Here is a 19,657-nt window from a genome sequence, read left to right as displayed (position 1 = left end):
ATCAACAGATTATTCAAGTGCTAAGATACTCCTGATTGATGCTGCTATGCCTTACTATGGTGTGATTGAAGAAATTTGGGAATTTGATTACAACATATTTAAAATTCCTTTATTCCGATGTAGTTGGGTTGATAATAGAAGATGAGTTCGGACAGATGAGTTGGGTTTTACTTTGGTTGATTGATCGGTTAGGTTATCATGATGAACCATTCATCTTGCATCTCAAGCAAAACAAGTGTTTTATGTTTCTGATCCTGTTGATAATAAGTGGTCAGTTGTATTACAAGCAAAAGAAAAATTGTTGGTGTTGGAGATGTTGTTGATGAAGAGAGTATGATCATTTTGATGAAACTCCTCCATTTTTTATTGGTATTCAGTCTTTAGCTTTAGAGGAAGATAGCTTGAAATTAGCTACATTCGTAGTGATCATGAAGAAGGATTGTAAGATTAATAACTTGTTTATTGATATGTATACCTTGAAATGCTATATATACTTGCTTTATTGTTTATTTATTTTTTGCATGTGCAGGTACATATAGATAATCATGAGTGGTGAAGAAAATCCTCCCCCACCTAAAAGAAGAGGTCCAACAACATGTAAAACGTTGAAAAAGAAAAAGGGCGAAGGCGTATTGACAATCCATTTTGATGAGTATGGTAGGCTGGTTGGAGAATACGGCAAGCAGTTTGTATCATACATTGGGACTTTGGTTCGTGCTAAAGTAGACATCAACATCGACGGTTGGCACAATGTAGATCAAGAACTTAAAGATTATATTTGGAACGATGTTAAGGTATCCAATAACTTTATATTAATTGTTAATTATTGATATACGTATATTTATCATAATTGTCATTGCTTATGTTTATGTTTTCAGGGACAATTTTCCATTGAAGATGAATCAAGGAGGAAGATAGTGATGAGAATTGCATCAACGCAATGGAGAGATTTCAAAAGTAGGTTGAAGCGTGAGCATCTTGACAGAAAGCACCCACCTCTATGAATCTCCCGTTCAACTCTATGATTACATGAGTGAAGCTCAATGGGCACAGTTTTGCACATCGCCAGAGTGAGGAGTTCCAGGTATGTTTATTTCATTTTATTATAAGTAGTTCATTAATTGTAATTCAAGTGTTTTATTAATACTAACATGTCATTTAAATTATAGGAGCGGAGTAAAAAAGCAAAGGAAAGACAGGAATGCAATAAGCATCCACACTTCTTGGGTTCTGCTGGATATGTGGGCAAACGATCGGAGTGGATGATAGCAGACCCTCTATCTTCACAATCCTCTTGTGCTTCTGTTAGCTCGTCATTACTGTCCAGTGATCGCAGTTTTGAATGGTACGCGCAAGACTTAAGAAGTCAGAAGAAGGAAGTTATTACATTTCGAATGAGAAAACAGAGGAGGTGTTTCATAAAATTGTAAGTATTATTTAAATATAATTTGTTATAAGAATATATAAGATTCATAACTTATAACAAATTATATTTAAATAATACTTACAATTTTATGAAACACCTCCTCTGTTTTCTCATTCGAAATGTAATAACTTCCTTCTTCTGACTTCTTAAGTCTTGCGCGTACCATTCAAAACTGCGATCACTGGACAGTAATGACGAGCTAACAGAAGCACAAGAGGATTGTGAAGATAGAGGGTCTGCTATCATCCACTCCGATCGTTTGCCCACATATCCAGCAGAACCCAAGAAGTGTGGATGCTTATTGCATTCCTGTCTTTCCTTTGCTTTTTTACTCCGCTCCTATAATTTAAATGACATGTTAGTATTAATAAAACACTTGAATTACAATTAATGAACTACTTATAATAAAATGAAATAAACATACCTGGAACTCCTCACTCTGGCGATGTGCAACAAACTGTGCCCATTGAGCTTCACTCATGTAATCATAGAGTTGAACGGGAGATTCATAGAGGTGGTGAAAGAAAAAAAAAAATAAGCATAGCAGCGGTGATATACCAGCGAGGCAGCAGCGAACCGTAGCGAGGAAGGAGGAGCGCGGTGGCGAGGCGGTCGGCGGTCCACAGCGAGGAAGGCGGAGACGGAGCTGCGATGTTTGCGACTTTGGTTTTGCGTCTACTACTTGCGACCCGACCAGGTTATTAGGTTTAGTTGGTTTTTTTTTTTTTAATAACTTATGACCGTTGACTGCCTACATATGAAAAGTATGCTTTTTTGGGCTTTATCGCTTCTGCGCTTTATCCAAAAGCGCACCAAGGCGCACGCTTCTCATTTGTGCGCTTTGCTAATTTGAGGCCCTCAGCCAGGGATTGCGTTGCTTTTGCGCTTTAAGCGCAAAAGCGCGCGCTTTTCACAAGTTTGGGTATATCACAAGGCGCAAAAAAACTTTGAGGAGTGTCAGCTGAAACTCCTTGTGGACATTGGCTTGAGGTTGACATGTTCTTCATCAATATATTGAGTTGCTGAGTGAGCATGTCAATCTTGGGTTGCACCTTTAACAATGTAGCTTGCCTACACTGTTCCAACAACTTCTTTACCTCAGGAGTAGGCGTAACTACTCCACCCGATGTGTGCTGTTTCTACTCTGGTTTACCAAAAACTTGTCTGATACTCGAGTATGAACCAATTCCTCTCACAGTACCATGGCCACGTTTTTCCTCTGATGTACCAAGAGCCGATGTCAGTATGTCATCATATCTGTTCGGTTGAAATGTGCCTTGACTAACTTCATCACATTTTTCTATCTGTTTCAACCAATAAAATAAAACCAAGTATTAGTATTTTTATGAATCTTATATATTCTTATAACAAATTATATTTAAATAATACTTACAATTTTATGAAACACCTCCTCTGTTTTCTCATTCGAAATGTAATAACTTCCTTCTTCTGACTTCTTAAGTCTTGCGCGTACCATTCAAAACTGCGATCACTGGACAGTAATGACGAGCTAACAGAAGCACAAGAGGATTGTGAAGATAGAGGGTCTGCTATCATCCACTCCGATCGTTTGCCCACATATCCAGCAGAACCCAAGAAGTGTGGATGCTTATTGCATTCCTGTCTTTCCTTTGCTTTTTTACTCCGCTCCTATAATTTAAATGACATGTTAGTATTAATAAAACACTTGAATTACAATTAATGAACTACTTATAATAAAATGAAATAAACATACCTGGAACTCCTCACTCTGGCGATGTGCAACAAACTGTGCCCATTGAGCTTCACTCATGTAATCATAGAGTTGAACGGGAGATTCATAGAGGTGGTGCTTTCTGTCAAGATGCTCACGCTTCAACCTACTTTTGAAATCTCTCCATTGCGTTGATGCAATTCTCATCACTATCTTCCTCCTTGATTCATCTTCAATGGAAAATTGTCCCTGAATAACAACATAAACATAAGCAATGACAATTTATGATAAATATACGTATATCAATAATTAACAATTAATATAAAGTTATTGGATACCTTAACATCGTTCCAAATATAATCTTTAAGTTCTTGATCTACATTGTGCCAACCGTCGATGTTGATGTCTACTTTAGCACGAACCAAAGTCCCAATGTATGATACAAACTGCTTGCCGTATTCTCCAACCAGCCTACCATACTCATCAAAATGGATTGTCAATACGCCTTCGCCCTTTTTCTTTTTCAACGTTTTACATGTTGTTGGACCTCTTCTTTTAGGTGGGGGAGGATTTTCTTCACCACTCATGATTATCTATATGTACCTGCACATGCAAAAAATAAATAAACAATAAAGCAAGTATATATAGCATTTCAAGGTATACATATCAATAAACAAGTTATTAATCTTACAATCCTTCTTCATGATCACTACGAATGTAGCTAATTTCAAGGCTATCTTCCTCTAAAGCTAAAGACTGAATACCAATAGAAAATGGAGGAGTTTCATCAAAATGATCATACTCTTCTTCATCAACAACATCTCCAACACCAACAATTTTTCTTTTGCCTTGTAATACAACTGACCACTTATTATCAACAGGATCAGAAACATAAAACACTTGTTTTGCTTGAGATGCAAGTATGAATGGTTCATCATGATAACCTAACCGATCAAAATCAACCAAAGTAAAACCCAACTCATCTGTCCGAACTCATCTTCTATTATCAACCCAACTACATCGGAATAAAGGAATTTTAAATATGTTGTAATCAAATTCCCAAATTTCTTCAATCACACCATAGTAAGGCATAGCAGCATCAATCAGTTTAGTATCTTTAGCACTTGAATAATCTGTTGATGTTGCTACTAATGTAACCCCACTATTTTGCATTACACTCTTATCATCTTGTCGCTTGGTGTAAAATGTATATCCATTTATGTCATAACCTTCATAACAACTCACAAGCAGAGCAAGTCCATATGCTACCCATTTGATGGTTTCACTAACATTATTTGGCCCTTGAGATAGCTCTTTCATTACAGTATCTTTGAACCATCCTATGAATGTGCGATTGTGTTCAATGGCTACCCATCTTTCACCCTTTGAAGGATTTTGTTGTCTTATCATGGACATGTGTTGGTCTAAGTACGGATGAACCTCAGAAAGGTGTTCCAATACGAGATGATGTGCCTTATCTCGCAAGTGCAAAGGGGGAAGAACATAATTTAATCCAATAGTACCTTTCTTAATGAGTCTTCCTTCATGACGAGGTTTGGGAACACCAATAGACTCAACACCATCTAAATAATCAGAACAAAACTCAATGATCTCTTCAGAACTATAACCTTCAATTATACTTCCTTCAGGTCGATATCTGTTTCTCACATATCCTTTCAAACTTCCTTCAGGTCGATATCTGTTTCTCACATATCCTTTCAAGATTCCCATGTGTCGATATCTGTTTCTCACATATCCTTTCAAGATTCCCATGTATCTTTCAAACGGATACATATATCTCATAAAAACTCCCATGTATCTTTCAAACGGATACATATATCTCATAAAAACAGGACTGTATCTTTCAAACGGATACATATATCTCATAAAAACAGGACTAGTGATCTTAATTTCCCTCACTAAATGAACAATCAAGTGCACCATAATATCAAAAAATGATGGGGGGAAATACATTTCAAGTTGACACAAAGTAACTACCACATCAGCCTGCAAAGCATCTAACATATCTACATCAACAACTTTCATGCAAATAGAAGCATCTAACATATCTACATCAACAACTTTCATGCAAATAGCATTGTCTAACATATCTACATCAACAACTTTCATGCAAATAGCATTGAAAAACATATCTACATCAACAACTTTCATGCAAATAGCATTGAAAAAGAAACAAAGTTTTGTTATTTTCATGCAAATAGCATTGAAAAAGAAACAAAGTTTTGTTATGGCTTGTCTAACTTGTTTCGGTAAAATATCCCGAATAGCAATAGGTAACATGTGCTGCATTAACACATGACAATCATGAGACTTCAAACCAAGCAATTTAAGGTCCTTCATTGACACAAGCTTTTTAATATTTGATGAATAACCGGAAGGAACCTTGACACCATTTAAACATGCACAAAAACTTGTTTTCTCTTTTTTGGACAAAGTATGACAAGCTGGAGGTAAGTATGTTCGTTTTCCCGATTCTTGTGGTGCTAACTTCTCTCGTATTCCCATTTCAACCATATCCTTTCTAGCTTTAATACCATCCTTTGTTTTTCCCTGAATGTTCAACAATGTGCCAATAATACTATCACAAACATTCTTCTCAACATGCATCACATCAATACAGTGTCTAACTTGTAAATACTTCCAATATGGTAGATCCCAAAATATAGACCTCTTTTTCCAGAGAGTCTTCTGAGTAGTCTTACAAGTTTTGCCAAAAGCAACATCAACATTTTTAACACGCTCATAAACTGCATGTCCAAATAAAGGCAAACGAGCTACTCGAGTCTCTGGTTTTCCATTAAAAGCTTTTTTCTTCTTTCGATAAGGATGACCATCTGGGAGAAATGCCCTATGACTCATGAACACATTCTTTTTACAATTACTCAACCATAGATCGGGAGTTTTATCTTCACAAATAGGACATGCCTTAGCTCCTTTACAAGTATAACCTGATAGGTTACCATAAGCTGGAAAATCATTTATGGTGCAAAAGATCATTGCACGTAAGGTAAAACTGCTTCGACTATAACCATCATACACCGACACACCTTCATTCAACAACATCTTTAAATCTTCAATGAGTGGGGCTAGATATACATCTATGTCATTTCCTGGTTGTTTAGGCCCTGATATTAACAACGACAACATGATGTATTTCCGCTTCATACACAACCAAGGTGGAAGANGAAAAAGAAACAAAGTTTTGTTATGGCTTGTCTAACTTGTTTCGGTAAAATATCCCGAATAGCAATAGGTAACATGTGCTGCATTAACACATGACAATCATGAGACTTCAAACCAAGCAATTTAAGGTCCTTCATTGACACAAGCTTTTTAATATTTGATGAATAACCGGAAGGAACCTTGACACCATTTAAACATGCACAAAAACTTGTTTTCTCTTTTTTGGACAAAGTATGACAAGCTGGAGGTAAGTATGTTCGTTTTCCCGATTCTTGTGGTGCTAACTTCTCTCGTATTCCCATTTCAACCATATCCTTTCTAGCTTTAATACCATCCTTTGTTTTTCCCTGAATGTTCAACAATGTGCCAATAATACTATCACAAACATTCTTCTCAACATGCATCACATCAATACAGTGTCTAACTTGTAAATACTTCCAATATGGTAGATCCCAAAATATAGACCTCTTTTTCCAGAGAGTCTTCTGAGTAGTCTTACAAGTTTTGCCAAAAGCAACATCAACATTTTTAACACGCTCATAAACTGCATGTCCAAATAAAGGCAAACGAGCTACTCGAGTCTCTGGTTTTCCATTAAAAGCTTTTTTCTTCTTTCGATAAGGATGACCATCTGGGAGAAATGCCCTATGACTCATGAACACATTCTTTTTACAATTACTCAACCATAGATCGGGAGTTTTATCTTCACAAATAGGACATGCCTTAGCTCCTTTACAAGTATAACCTGATAGGTTACCATAAGCTGGAAAATCATTTATGGTGCAAAAGATCATTGCACGTAAGGTAAAACTGCTTCGACTATAACCATCATACACCGACACACCTTCATTCAACAACATCTTTAAATCTTCAATGAGTGGGGCTAGATATACATCTATGTCATTTCCTGGTTGTTTAGGCCCTGATATTAACAACGACAACATGATGTATTTCCGCTTCATACACAACCAAGACAACGACAACATGATGTATTTCCGCTTCATACACAACCAAGGTGGAAGATTATAGACTAATTTCCGCTTCATACACAACCAAGGTGGAAGATTATAGACTATTAATAGGACAGGCCAAGTACTGTGTCGACTGCTCATTTTACCATGGGGGTTCATTCCATCAGTACACAATCCAAGTCTAAGATTCCTATTTTCAGTACCGAATTCAGGCCACCTCCTATCAATATTCCTCCATTGTGGTGAATCAGCTGGATGTCTTAGTTTTCCATCATCTTTTCTCCCAATAGCATGCCATTGTAAATTTTTTACTTCTTTTGGATTAGAAAACATGCGTTTAAATCTTGATATTACGGGTAAATACCATAATACTTTCGCTGGTGGACATTTTTTACCCTCACACACATCATCAACATTTTTCCTTTTATAACGTGATGTCCCACACTTTGGACACACATGCAAGTCCTTGTATTCTTTCCAATACAGTATACAATCATTTGGGCATGTATGTATCCTCTCAATGTCCATACCCAACGGACACAACAACTTCTTTGCTTTGTAGGTTGAATGTGGAAGTTCATTATCACTAGGAAACATGTCTTTTAGTAGTTCTAATAATCCCGTGAAACTCTTATCACTCCATCCATTCTTTGCTCTTAAATTATATAACTTAAGCACAGCAGATAACTTAGTATATTTGGTACACCCAGAGAACAAAGGTTTTTTAGCATTATCAAACAAACATCTAAATTTAAGAGGCATTTCACTAAAATCTCCCTGCACATCACGCATCATTTCATCTATTCGGTCATTAATTTCATCATCCTCATCATTGCTATGAGTTTCATTATTCTCCTCGTTATCTGCTTGAGTTTGACTATTTGCTTAATTCTCACTCTCTACATGAGTTTCACTATCTACATGAGTTTCACTCTTACGAACACTTGTACTAGGAGGTAAGCTTTCACCATGCCATATCCATTGATCGTACCCTTCCTTAAAGCCACGGCGTATCAAATGGTCCTTCACTACGTTAGAATTACGATATCTTATCAAATTTTTACAATCACAGCACGGGCACGATATAAAATCCTCCGCCTTTTTGCTTTTATTTTTTTTTTCAGCATATTGTATAAACTCTTGAACCCCTTGTATATATTTGACTGTATTGCGTTTCTCATGCATCCAACTCCGATCCATATATGTCAATTGACAATACTATGAAGATCATATATGGATACTTAATTATGGATGCATTTAGAAACGATATTTATAACTAACTAATCCAAATCAATCTAATTCATCAAAATACTTAACTAACTAATCCAAATCAATCTAATTCATCAAAATACTTAACTAACTAATCCAAATCAATCTAATTCATCAAAATACTTAACTAACTAATCCAAATCAATCTAATTCATCAAAATACTTAACTAATTAATTCAAATCAATCTAATTCATCAAAATACTTACCTAACTAATTCAAATCAATCTAAGTCATCAAAATACTTAACTCATCATCAAATTCAATCTAGCTAATTCATCAAAATATTAATATCTCTAAATACCTATTTAATCAAGTACCTAATTCATCAAAATATATACCTAGCTAACTAATAATTAAATTATTAATGTCTCTAAATACCTATTTAATCAAGTACCTAATTCATCAAAATATATACCTAGCTAACTAATAATTAAATTATTAATGTCTCTAAATACCTATTTAATCAAGTACCTAATTCATCAAAATATATACCTAGCTAACTAATAATTAAATTATTAATGTCTCTAAATACCTATTTAATCAAGTCTCTAATTTATCAAAATACTAATTTTCATAAAATATATTGTGCGATCATAAATATGAAAAAATAAATTTAAGAATGTATGCAATAATGAAGTTGTGTGTAATTTCATTTTCTTTAAAATGTAAAATTCTACATTCAAGTAGCTTTATTTCTCTCAAAATTTATATTATTAATATTCATTTTGTTAATTAATACTAGTTTATGTAATGTACTTAGATATAATATATTTTAAATTGTTTGCAAAACAAATAATTTATTTTCACAAATATTCAAATAGCCATAATATATAACACAAATTGTTTGCAAAATATTCATTTTAGTAAATTTATTTTAAAAAATCAAACACAAATATTCAAAATAAATCAACAAAGTCCATATATAACACAATAACCACAATATTCCAAATAATTTAGAAAAACAAAGAAATAAATCAAATATACAAATAGAATTCGAAATAAATAAATAAATACACAATAAATTCGAAATAAATACACAAATAAACAAATAAATACACAAATAAATAAATAAATACACAATAAATTCGAAATAAATACACAAATAAACAAATAAATACACAAATAAATAAATAAATACACAAATACACAAATAAATAAATAAATACACAATAAATTCAAAATAAATACACAAATAAACAAATAAATACACAAATAAATAGAAATCATAAAAAAAAAAATCCATTACCGGGTGGAGGCCGCAATCTTCTTGTCGTCGGCGAGAAGGGCGGTGGAAGCGGCCGTTACTGTCGTCGTCGGCGAGGAGAAGGCCAGTGGAGGCTGCCGGCGTCGTCGGTGAGGAGAAGAGGTGGCGACAATGGCGTCCAAGCTACAATGGAGGAGGAGGCACGACGCCGTAGATCTGCAACTGCAATGGATCGGAAGAGGACGGACGGCAGCGGCAATGGCGTGAGAGGATGGAGGCCGGCGACGGCGGCGGCAGTTCAATGGTCGGTGGCGGCGGCGGTAGTTCGTTGCAGGCGAGGCGGTGGAGCGGAGTTCGGATGGAGCGATGAGCTTGTTTTGTCGATGAGTTCGGATGGAGCGGAGTTCACTCGTTCCAGATCTGGAGCGGTTCTTTGGTCTTTTTGTGGGGCGGTTTTACGCGGCACCTGTACCTAGAGGTGCCGCGTAAAGTAAAATATTATTTTATTATTTCACTTTACGCGGCACTGACAGATCACAGGTGCCGCGTAAAGTTAAATAATAAAATAATATTTTACTTTACGCGGCACCTGGTTTCTTTGGGTGCGGCGTAAAGTTTAGGATCCATCAAATACACTACACCTGTTTGAACAGGCGTAGTGTAAAGTGATGCTTATATGGTCAATTTTGTACTAGTGAATGGATGTAGACACTGCTGATGAAACTGGACATATTGCAGCATCAATATTCGGACTACTTGCAAAGTTATTGTTGTTACTATCAAGTAAATAAGTTATGAAACTATAACGAAATGTACTACTCATTAACATTATACAAATATACTAAATATTAATATTTTGTTTAATACTTTCACATGAGAATGTACGACACACATCTCACAACACATGAAACATGTAGGGGAAAACTACTACTGTCAAATATCAATAGGCGCTTACAAGATTAAGAGTTTATAGTACAACTAAGATCTCTGTCATATATACAAACACAGCAAGACAAATCCACAACTTCCTACATCATAATTTCATTGCATGATGCTACCATTTATACTACTACAGTAAGTCAATTACACATGACACATTACTAAATACCAATAAATAAATTTTTTAAAAAATATAAGTATTGAAAATAAAGACAATGACAATACTACCCGAAAGAGAATTAAAAAGGCTTAGAGAAATTCAAACGAAAAAGTAGTATTTATTTAGGATTAATATTTGATGCACCGCCGATGTATATTTGCTATACACCGGCGGTGAAGGAGAAGATGTCACATCATTAAAAAAAAAGAAGATCAATATTGATTGCGTCATTTTTTACAAAATATTTAAGACTTGTATTTTATTAGGAAACTCTTTATTTCTAATTAAGAAAATTTATCTACTTTCCTATATATATTTATTACTTAATTATTATCTATCTAATTTCCTAAACATTTTTATTAGATACATTATTAATTAAATTGATAGCTATGAATAGATACTACATTGTAACAGAGTCAGTAGTATTAAAAAAAAAATTAAATTGACAAATGGTGATTATTTGATTAAATATATATTAATCCCACGGAGGAGTATAGCAAAATATATATTAACAATTTTTATTTTATTTTTCTTTAATTTTTTTTGCATATACCTGTACATTTGTAACATTGTGACAAGATATTTCGAAATTAATGTTGTATCCAGTATCCAGTACCTCTTTTCTTTTGCTGTCATGTTGCAACTTCTACTTTCACAGGCTCAACCTTTTCCTCTTGTCTATTACCAATATTTTTCTTGTCATTATCATATAGTTATACTAATTTAATATTAATTAAGAGATTTAAACAATATTTCAAAAAAAAAAGAGATTTAAACAAAATTAATGTTTAGCAGCTTCAATTCCCAAGCAGCATATTTTCAAAAATAAAAAATTCCCAAGCAGCATTAATGTCAGTTCAATTCATAGACAATATTAACGTCTCCAATGCTTCTTTATTCTTACTCTTTCATCACCGTGTGATTAATATATATTTAATCAAATAATCACTGTCAATTTAATTAATAAAGTATCTAATAAAAATGTTTAGGAGATTAGATAGATAATAATTAAGTAATAAATATATATAGAAAAGTAGATAAATTTTGTTAATTAGAAATAAAGATTTTCCTAATAAAATACAAGTCTTAAATATTTTGCAAAAAAGGACGCAATTAATATTGATCTTTTTATTAAAAAATGATGTGGCATCTTCTCCTTCACCGCCGGTGTATAGCATATATACATCGGCGGTGCATCAAATATTAATCCATTTATTTATACTATACTATCATTTTTAGACTAAGTATTTATATTAGCGTTTTTATAAAATTGCAAACATTTATTTTAGTGACAATTATAATCAATCTCTCATATATTATCTTGCATTCATAAATTTTGAATTAACGATTTAAATAAATAAATTTAACATTCAATTACATATGCATGAACATCTCCTATATAATCTTGCATTGATATACTTTAAAATGTTTATTTAATAATAAACATTGGGCATTATCTCTTTCGCACAATGCGCGTGAAAAATTAGTAATATATATAGAAATCAGCTCAAATACGGTCATTAGTACGTGTGTGATTGTGTGGCCTATTGCGCACTGTGCGATTCTTTTCATCCAATAGATTTAATTGATTTGGAAATTAAGCTTTGCAATTACGTAGTGGGTGTTTTGGTCATTTTATTTTCGCTTAACGTGCAACAAGAGGTGTTCAATAATACATCATAGACAGTTAAACTTTATAATAATCAAATTATGCACCACCAAATGCATGCATATGCACCATAAGAGTTCAAAAATGGACAACTATCAAACTAATGTTAACATTTAGTTCCCATTGGTTAAAAGCACAACAAAACTACAATCAATGCACAACTATGTACACTCAAATGCCATAGAGTCTGAAATACTAGGTGTACATTTTCACCCCGTATTTAAAGCACAACAGGTAGTCAAATTATGCATCATTGTCTATATAAACATGCACTATAAGTGTTCATAAATGCACAATTGTCAAACTCATTTTAAGATTTAGCTGCAATTGTGTAAAAGCACAAGAGCGCTGCAGTAATGCATAACTATACACACACAAATGCACCATAGTATGAATAATAATACATCACAAATTATAAGTTTGTCTAGTTTTCTACCCGTATTTAAAGCACAACAAGTAATGCACCAGAGTATAAATAATAATACATCACAAATTATAAGTTTGTTTACTTTTCTACCCGTATTTAAAGCACAACAAGTAATGAACCAGAGTATAAATAATAATACATCACAAATTATAAGTTTGTTTAGTTTTCTACCCGTATTTAAAGCACAACAAGTAATCATATTATACACCACTATGTGCATAAATATGCACTATAAGTGTTCAGATATGCACCACACTCAACTATTATCAATGCACCAACACAAATCCCTAGAGTAATGTTAATAATGACTACTATCTCCACTAAGGCTCGAACCCACAACCTCCATATAGGAGTGTAACTTGGTGCCACGAGACCACCAACACAAATATGTTGCACAAGATCACACAAGTGTGAGATTTACCTAAATTCTTGAAAATAGTGATCGAATTAGTGAAATATGATATTCAATACACCTAAAGTGTGGTTTGTGATATAATTCGTCCAATAAAATAGACAAATTGTATCGTAGATTACTACTAATATTTATTTGTAGTATATTGAATATTCATTTTTAATATAATAAATATTCTCTTCCATGTAGTATACCTACAAATGAACAATCATAATATTAAAAGTAAACTTTCAAAAAATGAGTATTCAATATACAAAAAGTGAATCTTATTGAGTGGCAATTGTTATATTATTATTTTTTTGGTGAAAGCCCATTGTTATATTATGGACAAAGGTCTACCATGCATACAATAGACCTAGTCTAGATTATATAGCTGCAATTAACATGCACATTTAATTAACAAATTATGCAACTATTACAATTAACCTATTATGTACTTAGTTTACATAACCTATTACAATTAACCTATTATTATGTATTCAATTAACTGAAAATACATACTCCTTAATATTTTAACATGTACATAATTTAAAATTTTTAAATGTCGTTTGAATCAAGATTCACATATAAAGTGAGTTCTGGTCCATGATATAATTTGCAACAAAGTGAACAAGGGCCCACGGTTGGAGAAAATGTTATTGGGCCTTATCGTAATTTCAGTAAAGACCTAATCAATCAGCCCAATACATATAATTGAGGAACTAACTTTTGGCCAGTGATCATCATTCATCATTCATCAATTCCAATCAATCTTCATATTTCTGAATCCACTCCATACTTTCTGTCCACCGTGATGGCTGTCGCAACGAGCTCATGGAAGCAAGCGATGGTCCAGATCTCTCCGTACACATTCTCCGCCATTGGAATTGCAATCTCCATCGGCGATTCAGTGCTCGGTGCTGCCTGGTATGGCGACATCTCTTCTATTTTCGCCTTCATCATTCATTAGGTTTCAATTCCAGTGTCTATTTCTGCATTCCCCGCTTAACGATATGTTTTATTGGATTTTATGGGAATATATATAACAGAAAGTAGTTTGATTGCTGCTGCCATCAAAGCGCCTCGCATTACCTCGAAGAATATCATCATGTGAATTTATTTTTATGTTCAAATTTCATCTTTTTAAAAATGTTGATGTTTGGTTTTTGAGAGAAGTATTTAATTTAGTATGCATGCGGAATATTATATAATCATACCAGTTTGTGCTTGCATTTTTACTTAGCGGTTTCTAATCTGGTGTGAAATCAACTTGGAAGGAACACACAGCATATCATGGATTTCTAGAAAATTTAACCACTTAAGCAACATGCAATTAATAGTCAACCAAAATTCTAAAAATTGTGGTCAATTTACAGTATGGAATTATTGTTAATTGCTAATAGGCTTTACACTGAACACAGTGGTGATAGTGCTGAATTGTGATAGTCTTGGATAGAATTACTCAATTAACAATGTTGATGTACAGTAGAGATGTAGAGGTAAGGGTTAGAGCTAAGAATCTCAACATGTTTAAATTAGCTGTGTGAAGAAAAAAAATATTGCAATTCAAGAATCTAATTGGATTATGGAATATAATTCTTTCTTCTTCTTTTTTTGGAAATTTCAAAAAAGGGGTTATAGATCCACCAAGGTAGGAACCCTTACCAAATGCATGGTGACTAGAAAACCCTTGTTTATTGCACTTGTAGGCTTGCCCCATGTTTTATTTGTACCTAAGTTCTTGTGTTTAAGTTGGTGTAAGTTCTAACTGTTTACATTCCTAAGGATTAACTGCTGCTCATTTAATGGCTAGCTAAAGAAGTAATTTCAACTATATGGAGCTTCATTAACATTCATGTATTGGACCATTCAATTGAATTGGAAACTCATACTGCAGCTTTGATGAAGTGTTGCTAGTACTTGGATGAGATTTGAAGTCATACTAGCAATGAGCGTTTCTAAATGCTAATACTTGAGTGAATTTTCCTGGATTGTGTTAGTTCAAGTTCTTGCTCTTTTAGCATTGTGCCTAGATTGGGGTTGAGCTCTACATATTTTTCATATATTGCTACCGTGTATAACCTTGTGGATAAATTTTCATATCTTCCATTTTAAATCTGATCAGCTATTTTGTGGGACCCTGAAACCATTTGAGTTGCTATACAGATTTTTCTGTGCCTAATCTAAATATGATGTGGTCATAACTAGAGGACACTGACGACTGTTATGCATGCTTTTACAAAGCATGAACCTGACATGTTAAAGATGATGATTGAATGATTTATGATGTGTTTCTTCTAGTGTCCTCAGCCTACCAACATGAAAGAAGGTTTGGAAATTTGGAAGGAATATACTAAGATCTAAATCTCACAAAATGCTCCAATTTTAAGCTTTCTCTGTACCAAGGATCACAATAGCCATATTATAGACTGAACTCTAAAGTGGGCCTTTTTCAATATAATATATAATTTCATATATAATTATATAAATGTATGAAATATGAAGCTATATATGCAGAAGGATGCCTACCATATGTGCTTAAATTTCAAATATTAGACATGTATTTTAAAGAATAGAGAACCATGCATGTTATAGACTGAAGTGGGCCTTTTTCAATATAATATATTTTCATATACAAATGTATGAACATGAAACTATATATGATAAATGATGTCTACCATATGTGCTTAAATTTCAAATATTAGATATGTATTTTAAAGAATAGAAAAAGTAGAGACATTGAAGAAAAAGGAGTATATTTTGCACTAATTCTAATATGGACTATGGAGTGTATTATTTAATCAAAATCTTGCAGCTTCCTTGCCCTCACAGTGTAATCTTTTGCAAGGCAGTTGCTATATATGGAGTTATTGTGGCAATCATTCTCCAGACAAACCTTGAGAGTGTTCTTGCATCCCAGATCCATGCACCAGAGTCTCTTACAGCTGGCTATGCAATTTTTGCCTCGGGGATAATTGTGGGCTTTGCCAATCTTGTATGCCGGTGGGTAGGCTTGAATGCTTTTCCTCTTTATCCATATATACATGTCTTCATTTGAACTTTTTGTTTCCTAGATTCTTAACTTCCACTGATCGACTTTCTCCATCTTCTAACAAAGGCTATGCGTTGGGATCATCAGAAGCAGCTGCGCTTTATCTGATGCACAAAACTCAACACTCTTCGACAAGATTCTCGTGATAGAGAGATATTAGAGAGATATTTGGTAGCGCACTCGGGCTGTTTGGTGTCATTGTGGGAATTATCATGTTAGCACAGGCAGCTTGGCCATCCAAGGCATAGCATTTTTTGGTATGTTATCAAATTCTTCTTCTTAATCATGTTCACTATCTTTTATTGATTTTCTAAAATTACAATAATCTATAAGTTGTGAGAGATATTTTGCTAGTGAAAATCACTCTTACAGATTAAGTTTCTGGACTTGGTTTTATTATTAAGTAATGTTTGGTGGTAAGTTATATCACTTTCTTCTCTTATTATGTAGTAGTAGTAGTTTTTAAGTTCAAATGCATTACTACATTTCACCAAACGCAACAGATACACTGATTATAGTTCATTCACAAATAAAATCATTCAAGTAGAAAATTTTCCCAATAATAATGGATTTTTTTTACATAATTCTTTGAGAATTGAGAATTAAGAATTAAACCTAAAAACTCAGGTTTATATGTCTTGAGAATAGAAATAATAGCCAAACCAAGCCTTGGGAAATGGGAATAATAATAACAATAATAATGTAGTAATGCGAATACTTAAACGGTGGCGTTTAGTTTGGGGCCATACTTGTCAGCTCTTTCATCAATCCAAGCTCTCATATCAGCCAAAACACGAGCCGCGTCCTCATCGGGCTCACCCTGTATCAGCGAATGGTACAATCCTTCGTACAGCTTCAGCGACTTGTCCTCACTGCTTGCTTTGTCGTACAACATCTTCGACCCCGACGGGCAAGTGACGCCGTCGGCTGTCCCGTGCACCGTGAGAAACGGCGCCGTGACCTTGTGGAAGTTGTTCTGGACGTACTCCGTTTGTCGGGAGATCTCCCTCATGGTTCCCACTCTGGGCTTTCCGGTGTACCTCCTTGGATTTGCGGCGATGATTTTCAGCTTCTCGGTGTCCCTTATCGCCTTCACCACCATTCTGTTGTCCGGCATCAAGGCCCATGTATCCGCAAGCCCAAATAACAGCCCGTACACGAACAGATGCACCTTCAAAATTTCGAGATTATCTATCAGATTCAGTAAAAAAGTGAGAATTGCTTTGAAAATTAAAGGATTACCTTAGAGGGTTTCATGGGCTCAGGTATGACAAAAAGTGGGGCGGAGAAGATGAGCCCAGTCCATGTATCGGGCTCGGACTGGAAATACATAAGCATGGTGACTAGCCCGCCCATGGATTCCCCGAACAAGAAAGCCGGCAAATGCTTGTAGTCATCGCTATACCTCACGCTCTTGAAAAAGTGCACGGAGGCGGCCGCCACCTTGTCCATCTCGCCCAGGTAGCATCGGATGCCGTCGGAGCGGCCGTGGCCGAGGAGATCGGCGACGAAGACGGCGTAGCCCCAGGTAGCGTAGTTAATACATATCTCCTGAAAGCACCATCCGGAGTCGGATCCGTAGCCGTGGGTCATGAAAACCGTGCCCTTTATCGGCTGGCTCTTCTCCAGCGGCAGAAACGACTGCGTGAAGAGTCTGCCGTTGGGGGTTTCGAAATACGACTGCGTATTGCGCACCCCCCGTGAGGGGTAGTACTCCTCCGCCGGCATGTCGCCCCAGTAATTAGGCGGCACCGGTCCTTGTAGTTGCTGCAACTGCGGCGGCGGCGGCGGTGCTTCCGACGGCATATTGGGTGGTTTTGTAGATCGAATGCGACCGGAGATAGTGGGTGGACGGTGTGAGAAAGATAGGGTTGGGGATTTGAGATGATGGGTTGAGGTGGGATTTATATAATTGTGGGTGGGTATTGAAGGAAAGTGGATTTTTGAAATTAAAATTCTCATAGTGAATAGTGATATAATGAAGGTGAAATGTAGGGGAAGTGATGCTTGGGTTCAAAGATAGTTGGAGACGAGATTCCGTTTCTTTCCTAATTTCTTTTGGGAAACAGAGTTGGTGGTAGAAGTCCTTTCTTTGTGGGGCCCCACTTAGTATTATTTTTAATCTATTATTGTTTATTACATTAGGGAGTAAAGTGAAGAAGTAGAATTTAAGAGTACATGTCATTGAACTCATATTATAATTACTAGTTTTTCTTATGCGCGATGCGCAAAAAATATATGCCCAATATTAATATTTTATATTAAAATTTTAAATTTATTTATAATTTAGATATTTAAATTATTGTAAATAATAATAATAATAATAATAAAATGTAAAATATTTTTATAAATTTTATATTTATATTTTTAAAAATAACTAACATATAACTTCAATATATAATATGTATATATTATTATTATTGAAGAAAATAAGAAAATATATAGTGGATGCATGTGCATGGTAACAATAGTGGAAAAGATAACGGAAGTTATAACGGTAGGGGTATGTTTGTCTAATATATTGAAAGGTACAACTTTTATAGCATAATGTACAAAAAAAATTTAACGAAATAAAACGGATATAAATAAAGGGTATAATCTTCATTCACACTTATTATGTTTTTAGATTAGATATGTACTTATGGAAATAATTTAAAGCATGTGTAATTGTGTAGTTACAAAATTAATTCTCATATAAAAATAATACTATTTTTGTATCCAAATTTTAAATGCAGCATTACTTTTCTTGTAATTATGACATACTAATTCTAGTACACACTGGAAATAGTGAAATCCACAAAGTAAACTAATAGGGAGTAGGTAGGGTGGGCTATCAAATTGCAAAAATTAACATAGGAAAAGACGTGCAATAAAAATTAAAAAGCGTGTCACTAGCCATTAGGTGGCTTTGAATTTTGATGCGTGAAAATGTGAAATTGATGAATATGTAATATTACTTTATTAATAATGAATTTTTTATATGATTTTTTTTAGAAAAATAGTTAAAAATAATAAAATACTGTAACAAAATTTTAATGTGTTTAGATCATTTGGTCAACACCCGTACCTCTCACATTCAATGCAACACAATGAATGAAAAAAAAAATTAACTTTATACATTTCATAGTATTTGATAGAAACCTAAAGTCTTTCTCAATTTTATTTTTTTTGGTTTGTACTTAATATGAGTGGCCATGGTACAGATGACACTATGAACGTTATATATATATATATATATATATATATATTCC

At 34.2% G+C, this 19,657-nt stretch overlaps 1 protein-coding gene and 1 pseudogene across 1 annotated transcript; one reads left to right on the top strand and one right to left on the bottom strand.

The window, feature by feature from the left end:
• Positions 1 to 14,157: 14,157 nt before the first annotated feature.
• Positions 14,158 to 16,783, top strand: LOC116010456 (annotated as a pseudogene).
• A 138-nt stretch (positions 16,784 to 16,921) lies between these two features.
• LOC116010455 (caffeoylshikimate esterase-like) lies at positions 16,922 to 18,411 on the bottom strand. The gene is made up of 2 exons (XM_031249875.1): positions 17,649 to 18,411; positions 16,922 to 17,577 (listed from the first exon to the last, which is right to left on the bottom strand). Exons 1-2 carry the CDS (start codon positions 18,366 to 18,368, stop codon positions 17,125 to 17,127), a joined length of 1,173 nt encoding a protein of 390 aa, XP_031105735.1. The 5' UTR covers positions 18,369 to 18,411; the 3' UTR covers positions 16,922 to 17,124.
• Between the last annotated feature and the right edge of the window lie 1,246 nt (positions 18,412 to 19,657).

Source organism: Ipomoea triloba, chromosome 2 (assembly GCF_003576645.1).
Source record: "Ipomoea triloba cultivar NCNSP0323 chromosome 2, ASM357664v1".
NCBI lineage: Eukaryota > Viridiplantae > Streptophyta > Magnoliopsida > Solanales > Convolvulaceae > Ipomoea > Ipomoea triloba.
The sequence above is the reverse complement of the archived record's forward strand: the minus strand, read 5'-3'. Positions and strand labels throughout refer to the sequence as shown.